The sequence below is a fragment of the Dromiciops gliroides genome, chromosome X (genome assembly GCF_019393635.1).
Source record: "Dromiciops gliroides isolate mDroGli1 chromosome X, mDroGli1.pri, whole genome shotgun sequence".
Classification (NCBI taxonomy): domain Eukaryota; kingdom Metazoa; phylum Chordata; class Mammalia; order Microbiotheria; family Microbiotheriidae; genus Dromiciops; species Dromiciops gliroides.
This window is the reverse complement of record NC_057867.1, coordinates 51,742,576-51,751,868: the sequence shown is the minus strand read 5'-3', so window position 1 is coordinate 51,751,868 and position 9,293 is coordinate 51,742,576. Positions and strand designations below refer to the sequence as shown.

The following is a 9,293-nucleotide window of genomic DNA, read 5'->3' as shown; positions in this document are numbered from 1 at the left end:
TACAAACTCAGAAACTACCTTCTTTTTAATCTAGTCCAGGAACTACGATTACTAGGAACTTTTTACCAACCAATTCTAGGGAAGATTTTTATTTCCTTATCCTCAGAAACGTCACCCAAAACACTCCTTTCTCCTTGAGGGTCTTTAGGGGGAGCACCTAAGGGGGGAGCACGTGGGAAAGAGACCTTGGGCAAACTGCTCCACTTCCCTGGGCCTCCGTTTCCTCCTCTGTAAAATTTCGGAGTTTAGACTTGATGGTCTCAGAAAACCTTTCCACGTCAAAAGGTATAAACTCTGAATTAAAGAGCTTTTTACTCTTGACTTCCCCCAAAAAAGGAACCGTGGCGCCGTGGAAAGCCTGCCCGATGTGCAAACATTAGACCCGTCTTTAGTCTTCACAACTGGGCTCTGCCCTGCCTGAAAACTGGACGGGTAAAGTAGCAGGAGCCTTTAAAGCAGCCCAGGTAACTTGGCCTCGTGCTTTCCCAGGCAAGCCGGCGCCCGAACGGGCGGGGGGAAGTTCGCTAAGGTTTGGAGTAAGTGGGAGGGCGGATTAGCTTCAACCTCGGCCCCAACCCCAACGGGATTGGCGGAGTCCGACTAAAGGGGGCGGGTCTGCGATTGCGGCACGCCTCCATCCGGGTCCTTTAGCCTCGTTCCCGGGCTGTATAAAGTGCGCCGGCCCCTTTGTTCGCTCTCATTGCGTAGTTGCGTCTGTCTCCGTCCCGTCGTTTCGGCAGTTCGGGGGCCTTGGAGACCGAGGGGGGGCGAGAACGCGTGCGTACAAAGCCGACTCCTAGAGCGCGTGGCGGCGGCGGCGGCGGCGGCGGCAGCGGCGGGAAGCCAGAAGTAGCCGGATTGTCCAGCGCCTTCGTTTGTCCCTCCTGCCTAATCGGTGCGTAGGAGATGCCCAGCGGGAGGCTTTCGCTGCACTCCCCCCAGTTAGGTTGGTTTGGGCGGCGGTGGCCCTGCACTTTACTTAAAAAGATGGAGGGAGTGGGCGCCATTTTAGGCAGCGCTCAGGGCTGTGGAGGGAGGAAGGGAAGGGGGAGTGGGGGGGGGCAGGCCTAGCAGCGGCTTCTCCCAGGAGCCCGTCCGACTAGGCTCGGGCGTTGCTGTCCGGACTCCAGAGGCTCCACCCTGGTCGGAGGGGTGGGGGGGATGGGTGGGAGTACGAGGCTGGCGGGGAGCGGCGAGAGGCCCGCTTTGGCCTCCGAGGCCGCTCCCTGGCCTCTGGCGCGGGGAAGGGGGAAGGGGGAAGGGGGGGGAAGCGGGCTGAGGCCAGGTGCCGGGCTGTTCCCGAGATAGAGGTGCCGCCATTTTGTCTCCCAACCACGCGGTAGCCCCCGCCGGCCGGTCGGGCCTCACTTTGGGGGAGGGGGGAGCTGGGAGGGAGCTCGGCCGCTCCTTCATTACCCTCCCCCCAGTCCCGGCGGGGCCTGCGCGGCCTGCGACACTGGGGCCTTGGCTGCTTTGGGGAAGCCGATTCGGGCCCCTTCTTCTCCTCCCCCCAATTGCCCAGGAGGGAATCTAGTCCTGCAGGGGCTGGGCGCAGCCCTCGCCGAGTCCTTGGAGTGCCCTTGAACGGCTTGGCTGCAAGCCTTTTAATCCGGCTCAATTTGGGGCAGCTGAGGGAGGTGCCCCATGAGCCTCCCGGGAAGGGGAAAGGAAGGGGGGGGGCAGCAGTGCTGAGCCAGAGCAACAAAAGATGAGGGGGGGGCCAGCCTGAAGTTTGGGAGATTTGTTGGGATCGTTTAGCGAGTGAATGAGTTGCACAGGAAACTTTGGAAAGAAACATTTTGTTAGGTCTCCAGAGAAACGAGTGATACCAACCACCCTTGGGATTTACTCTCCAGTCCTGAATTGTATTGTTCTTGGTTTTTCTTTTGCGGACAGAATATAACAAAGTCAGAATGGTTGAAGCAGATCGTCCAGGGAAACTGTTCGTAGGTGGACTCAATACAGAGACGAATGAGAAGGCTCTGGAAGCTGTATTTGGGAAATATGGACGGATAGTGGAAGGTGAGATATACCTCATTGGAAATACTATTCCTTGTTTTCTCCCCAAAGGCTGGGCAATGATGAATTCGATAGCGTTGAACATATAAAGTGATGATTTTGTCCTCTAAGAAGTTCTGAGCTGCTCCTTTGCTGCCTTTTGGGGGGAGGGGCACAAAAGTTTCCTGGGTTAATATAACAAATTAGAACAAAACATTTCTCTTCCTCCTTGTAGTACTCTTGATGAAAGACCGGGAAACCAGCAAATCCAGAGGGTTTGCTTTTATCACTTTTGAAAGCCCTGCAGATGCAAAGGATGCTGCTAGAGACATGAATGGGAAGGTGAGATTACATATCCCTGGTCAATACTACAAAAACCCCATGTTTGGTATTCTAACTAGCATTGTATAGTGGTTCGTATAAACTGCAGAATACTTTGCATTTCACTTTACAGTTGGCTAGGTTTGTCAGTTATAAATGACCAAAGCTAGGAAATTCAACCTATAATCAAAGCGTGTACTATATTTTCCTCGACTTCAGAATTCAGGTTTCCAATATAGCAAGTGGGATTGTGTGTATTTCCTGTACAGTAAAACAAACCTTGTGTTCCAGACCACAAATGATTTAGGATGTGGGAGGGAAACTTTGATCTGCTTAGTTATATAATCTAGGTTTTATGTGGAGGGGAAGATACTGATGAAGTCACTGGTTTTATACTTAACTAGTTCTATAAAGTTAGCACTACTTCTGCACTTGATTGAACAAATGTTGAAACCAGATTATGTCGATGTTAGGAGCGCAGTCTCATTTATTGAGACTAACATAAGTCTGAGGGCAAGTTGAGCCCAATGTAAGAACTTTGAAAATGCATGGGTGAGTTTTCTGGGTGGATTTCCTTGTCCCGACTTCTTTTGGTTAGCTGCATGGAGTGGGGGAAGAATAGTTTGGTTCCCAAGTATTTGTCTCATTAATGCTAGCTCTACTTTTTAGTGTACATGTGTTGGTGTCATACTGCTCATAAACCCATTCTTTTTTTAGCTCCTAGATGGAAAATCAATTAAAGTTGAACAAGCCACCAAGCCAACATTCGAAAGTGGTGGTAGACGTGGGCCTCCACCTCCACCAAGAAGCAGAGGCCCTCCAAGAGGTCTGCGAGGAGGAGGAAGAGGAGGAAGTGGTGGAGGAACAAGGGGGCCACCTTCACGTGGAGGACACATGGGTAGAGTTTCTAAGCTAACTTAAATATAGTATAAGGGCAAAATCTTTTGCTTGGAAAATTTGCAGTAAAATTCATAAATATACTTGGGTTTAAGACTCCCAGTCTTCCAAAAGTATAGGCATAAACCTAAACTGTTTCTTTTGGGCAAGTTCCTTATCTAACTGATAAGGTCCAGAGTGAACAAACAGTTCCCTTCAACACAAAAACAATTCAAACTTAAAGGGCTCAATAACACATCTGTGTGAGTCTTTGGATAAGAAAGACAAATCAGCCTTATTATGCAGCTGGAAAAAATGGCTAGCATTCACCAAAGGGAAACAAAATTTTCCTTTTATACTCCTACTATGAGTCTTCTCTCACACACATATACCCCATTAAAACTATGTTCCCTTTTTACTTAAGCATGCTTTTAAGGGAGATTGAAGATTTTGGTAACTAAGGTGCCAAAAGTTATTCTACCACTGCATGCAAAGTAAATGGCTGAATTAATACAGAACGATATCTAACACCCTACCAAGGGAAAGCTCTTTATTGTTCACTTAGAATAGTTGATATTTGGTGGTTGATACCCAGGATCTAAATGGAAAGACGATGTAGACTCCTTGGACGTTATTTGTGCTATATCATAACCTATGGTCATTGTCAACTGATATAACACTATTTTTTTTCCCTAATATAGACGATAGCGGATATTCTCTTAACTTCAACATGGGGTCTTCCAGGGGACCTCTTCCAGTAAAAAGAGGCCCACCACCACGTAGTGGTGGGGGTCCTCCACCTAAAAGATCTGCACCTTCAGGGCCAGTGCGCAGCAGTAGTGGAATGGGAGGAAGAGGTCAGTTCTATAGGTTGCCTAGCTATAAATTTTGTTTCTTCAAATAAGTTTGGAGTGGGGTATCATTCAAGTAATGCATGGTACTTTCACAGAGTGAGGCTCTTACAAAACAAGTTCATGAAGTTGGTTGGCTTAGAATCTTCACAATAGGAAGGGATCTTGGCTCATCTAATCAAATTCTCTACCTGAGCAGGTATCATGTCTATAGACAGCAGAGATAAATACTTGTAGAACATTCTATTTTTGGACAGCTTTAACTGTTTTTCCTTATTGAGTATAAAAGTTGCCTCCAACTTCCATCCTTTGTTTCTAGTTCTGCCCTCAGGGGCCAAAGAAAACAAGGCCAAATCTTCTGGATAAAAATTTATCAAATATTCAAAAGACTACCATATAGGCAACACCCCATCCCTGAAGACTAGGCTACATATTAGATGGTTCAATGGATCCTTGTTTTGACTTTGCTCTTGAACAATGTGCTTCTATTAATAGCCTCTTAAGATCTCAGTTGGCTGCCACATCCCCTTTGAATCACATTGGCTTGAGTCACATCATATCCCCATCCTGTACTTTGTTGTAGTTGACCACAAGTATGAGACTTGAAGTGTGCCTACTGTGTGCCAGGCAAGATAAGGGGAAAATAGTGATCTGCCTTTGAGGACCTTTTTTGGGTAGTAATTTATTTTTCTCCCAGTTAGATGTAAAGACGCTTTAACGTTTTGTTTAACCTTTTTTTTTTTTTTAAATTTTTTCTCTCCCTCACCTCCCTGAAAAGACAGCAAGCAATTTTGATATAGGGGTTTGTGCATATCAAGTTAGGTAAAAAACATTACCATATTAGTCATTGTGAAAGAAGACGGACCCAAAGGGGGAAAACAACACAGAAAGTGAAAAATAGTATGCTTTGATCCTGTAGTCTTATCAATTCTTTCTCTGGAGGTGGGGATAGCTTTTTTCTTCCAGTCCTTTGGAATTGTCTTGGCTCTTTGTATTGCTGATAATAGCTGAAAGCATTCACAGTTGATCATAGTATAGTATTACTGTTGCTGTATACAGTGTTCCTCCTGGTTTTGCTTGCTTTGCTTTGCATCTGTTCATGTTAAGTCTGCGTTTTTCTGAGATCTCCCAGCTCATCGTTTCTTATGGCATGGTAATATTCTAATAGTCAAGGATGGGAGCCCTCTTTAACTTTAATAGCTACTCTTTAGGTTGAATTCAACCAGTTTTCAATTGACTGTCAGTTGTCTTCTGAAGCTGTCAAACAAGGTTATATTATCCCTCTGACAGTAATCTAATCTGAAAAAGAAAGTTATTCTGTCCCAGTTCCTTTGCTCTTGATACAAAACCATCCATTCACAACTTAACCTCTTTAAGACTTGATAGGAATTAAAGTCTAAACTTGCTGGCCCATGTCTTGAAGCTTCTTTCACTGGGACACCAGTGACTTTCCTGGATAGAAACTTGACAAACACTTTTGGTGTAGTAGCTGGAATTGGTGTGGTAAGAATCATCAACCATCTTGCTTGAGAAAATGGAAGCTGCCTTCTGAAGCTTTCTCCTTATAGAGAAAATAAGTAGTGGAGGTGGTAAATAGGACTTGAGCAGTGCTTCTCATCTTCTGACAGTCTCTTGCTCTCTCTACATATAAGGCCCTCCACAAAGTCCCACAGCATAGCTATATCTGTAAAATGCAGATGAGGGAACTATAAAGTTTAGAAATCCATGACTTTACTGCTTTATTGTCCATGATCTCATATCAAGTTATCAATGGCAGGATTTGAAACCAGGTTTCAAAATTTCGGTCTCCATATAAATAGATATTTATATTTATCAGGGTCTTGGCAATGTGCAAAAGACTTAGTATTAGGCATCAAATTAGGGAAAACATTCAAATGCTGCTTAACTATTTACCAAAAAATAGGCCCCAATTCTTAGTAAGTACATTGGCCACACCTAGAGGTCATCTAGGCCAAATGGTTTTTAGAAAATAGAGGAAACTAGGGTTGGGATAGCAACCAAGATTAGGCAAGAGAATTAAGTGATTAACATCTAAAATACATGCTTATTTTATATACCTGGATATGTGGTGGCCTTTACGGAAATGAAACAGTTTTGTTGGTGCACTTACCGCATATTTCTAATGCCTAAGTCTTACTGGAGTATATCTCAAGGGGATCTAGGGATATTGAACTTCCGGTGAAACTGGCTTTTTAATTAGGAAGAAAAACTAAATGAAAATTTAGAAACCATTTTATATTTTATGGAGCATTGCTGTCTGGTTTGTTATACTGCCACTGTTTTAGATGAAGTTTTTTGTTTAAAGCTCCAGTGTCACGTGGGAGAGACAACTATGGAGGTCCACCCCGAAGGGACCCGATGCCATCTAGAAGAGATGTTTATATGTCACCAAGAGATGATGGCTATAATACTAAGGACAGGTAAAAAGAAGTACCAGAAATAATTTTGAAAAATGTTTTAGGAACTCGGATAATAAATAGTTCTGTCTCTTTTTAGCTATTCCAGCAGAGATTATCAAAGTTCTCGAGACAACAGAGATTATGCACCACCTCCAAGAGATTATGCATACCGTGATTATGGTCATTCCAGTTCACGTGATGAATATCAATCTAGAGGCTACAGGTACTATAATCATAACACACATACAATGTCCCAAAAGTCTTAATGGAGCCATTAATCTTTAAAAGCTTAAAACTGCATAAAGACTTGACTTGTAGAATGTGGTATTTCTGAGTAGAGTCAATATTTTGCTTTCTCCTTAAATCTAGTGATCGTGATGGATATGGTGGTCGTGATAGAGACTATTCAGATCACCCCAGTGGAGGCTCCTATAGAGATTCATATGAGAGTTATGGTAAGAATTCAGTTTGAGGGTCTCGTAAGTTGTTAATCATGCTTCTGTAGGCCATGTGAACCAGTTTCAGGCTGTGCTTGCTTTCAAGGGATTTTTATTTGCTTTGTGGGGTGAATTGGCAAATTGACATCTTTTTTGAGTTTTAAGGGCTTTGAAGTTTTGCTTAAGGAGTTGATCTTCAGGCTTTTTGCTTGCTTGGAGGGGAGGAGAGAAGGGGGGTGCTTGCTTTTAAGGGTAAATTGGCAGTATTATGTGTTTTCCCCCCCAACAGTGAAAGTACCATTTAAAATGTTAATTGACAAGATCAAATATTTACCATTACAATATGAAGCAAAGTCTACAGTTGCAACTTACCACTGGACAATATGGCTGAGTTTCTACTGTAAAATAACAAGCTGTTCTGGAATGTCCTTAAAAAGATGCCTCTTGAAATACACTCTTCAGTTTTTTTTTGTTGTTTTTTTTCAAACAAACATAAACCATTCACTATTTCAGCAGATGAGCAATCCCCACTATAAATTACCAGCAGTGGCAGATTTTACACCTCCATTCCAAAACAAAGTAAACATGTAATAACAGGAATTCTTTAAATTCAATTTAACTATTGTGTATATATAAGATTTATAGTGTTGCCATATTACCTGACCATTGACCCTGCAGGTAACTCACGTAGTGCTCCACCTGCGCGAGGGCCCCCGCCATCTTATGGTGGAAGCAGTCGCTATGATGATTACAGCAGAGATGGATATGGTGGAAGCAGAGAAAGTTATTCAAGCAGCCGAAGTGATATCTACTCAAGTGGTCGAGGAGATCGTGTTGGCCGACAAGATAGAGGGCTTCCCCCTTCTATGGATAGGGGATACCCTCCTCCACGTGATTCATACAGCAGCTCAAGCCGCGGAGCACCAAGAGGTGGCCGTGGAGGAAGTCGTTCTGATAGAGGAGGAGGCAGAAGCAGATATTAAAAAGGAAAAACTTAAGTTTTTGGACCAAACCCCCTTTCAAAAAAACAAAGCAAGTGGAGCTTGTTCTTATCTTTACTACCAGAGGACTACTGAAAAGGAAACAAAATTGTTGTTCCTTTTATTGCCTGTTAAGTTCCCCTCCATGATTTTTATGCTTTTGTGAAGAACAAGTTAAAGCAATGTTTAATTTCGTTTCAGATTTGTTTATTTCTTTCCAAAAACCAGATGTTAAATGTGTGAAATTTGAGCTCTGTGTATACCAGTATTGTAAGTTCCAAAGTAAAAGTTTTCCCTGAAAAGCTACTTCCCATCTGATTTCCTGACAATTGAGACAAGCAGTTCTTAAGACCTTCCACAAACATCCAACCATCTAAAATGGAAATGGATCCTTCTACTTGTTCAAACCTATCATTCTAAACCAATTAGCTGTTTTGGAGGGTGGTTGGGGGTTATGCATCTCCTTAAGATTTCAGATTAACCTTTTTGAAACTGAAATCTATTGCAAGATTTCCCAGTATATCACATGCTTAGGAAAAAATTCAGTTAAACACTCAGTAAACTTGAAACCACAAAATGGATAGTCATGACTGTACTTTGCCTTTCTACCATTTTCTTGTGAATCTGCAAGACCTTGTCCCCCAAATAAAAAAAAGCATTTACATGTATTAAACAACTACAGAATTCTAAATAAAAGGTTTGACCAGTTCCAACAACCGAAGCTTCCAAATGATGCTTGCTCTTACTGTTTCAAATTTTTGCAACTCTGTAGTGTCTCACTTTTAAAGGAACAGCTTGATTCCAAAGGCAAAGGAGAAAATAGATAAGCAAAGAAGTTAATCTTCAACTTCTCAAAGGCTTATGACTTCTAAAAAGTGACTCTTTCAGCATTCCACTTCAGATATAAAGCATCAAATGCCTGTGAAACAGCAAAGATGGTAAGCAAAGCAAACTAGTTTTTCCGTCTAAGTCAAAATTGAACAAAGTATCTTCCTCATAGTACAGCAAGACATGGCTGTACGTCATGGCAAATGGAAGTGCTTTCTAGATAACCTTTGGAAAAGCAATATTCAATAGTTAGAAGTCCTTCCAATTCATCATTTTCTTCTTGGATTTTTTTTAAAAGCATGTATAACACTTAAAGACATTTACAATGCAGCTCTTGTAGACAGATAACATTCTGGGTTGGGGAGGGGGGTTGTTTTTTTTCCTATATGTTTTGATGAAGACAAAGGCTGCATATGCAATTTATTTTTTTCCTAAGATTTATCTTTAGTCATCACAAATTGGCTTAAAATTGGTTTTTTTTCCAAGAAAGCCGTTGCAAACATAACATTTAGTTGGATGCCTGACTTGTTTTAGTTTCTTTGAAACTACACTGTTATGGGGAAGAGTAGTCTTTAAAAAAAA

The 9,293-nt window shown here is 42.6% G+C and overlaps 1 protein-coding gene and 1 non-coding gene across 5 annotated transcripts; both read left to right on the top strand.

Annotated features, from left to right (window-relative positions):
* The first annotated feature begins 674 nt into the window (after positions 1-674).
* Positions 675-8,028, top strand: RBMX (RNA binding motif protein X-linked). Of its 4 annotated transcripts, none has more exons than XM_043973908.1 (9): positions 675-946; positions 1,897-2,022; positions 2,234-2,340; positions 3,037-3,217; positions 3,897-4,052; positions 6,373-6,487; positions 6,564-6,689; positions 6,836-6,921; positions 7,582-8,028. In XM_043973908.1, the coding sequence occupies exons 1-9, from the start codon at positions 907-909 to the stop codon at positions 7,884-7,886; spliced, it is 1,242 nt and encodes a 413-aa protein (XP_043829843.1). In that variant the 5' UTR covers positions 675-906; the 3' UTR covers positions 7,887-8,028. The 4 variants fall into 4 exon arrangements, with proteins under 4 accessions (XP_043829843.1, XP_043829847.1, XP_043829845.1 ...); XM_043973910.1 differs by having other exon boundaries at positions 676-895; XM_043973911.1 differs by lacking the exon at positions 675-946 and adding an exon at positions 1,078-1,143.
* Positions 2,076-2,143, top strand: LOC122734241. Its single transcript, XR_006354042.1, has one exon. It is a non-coding gene; the product is annotated as a small nucleolar RNA SNORD61 (small nucleolar RNA).
* Positions 8,029-9,293: the final 1,265 nt, after the last annotated feature.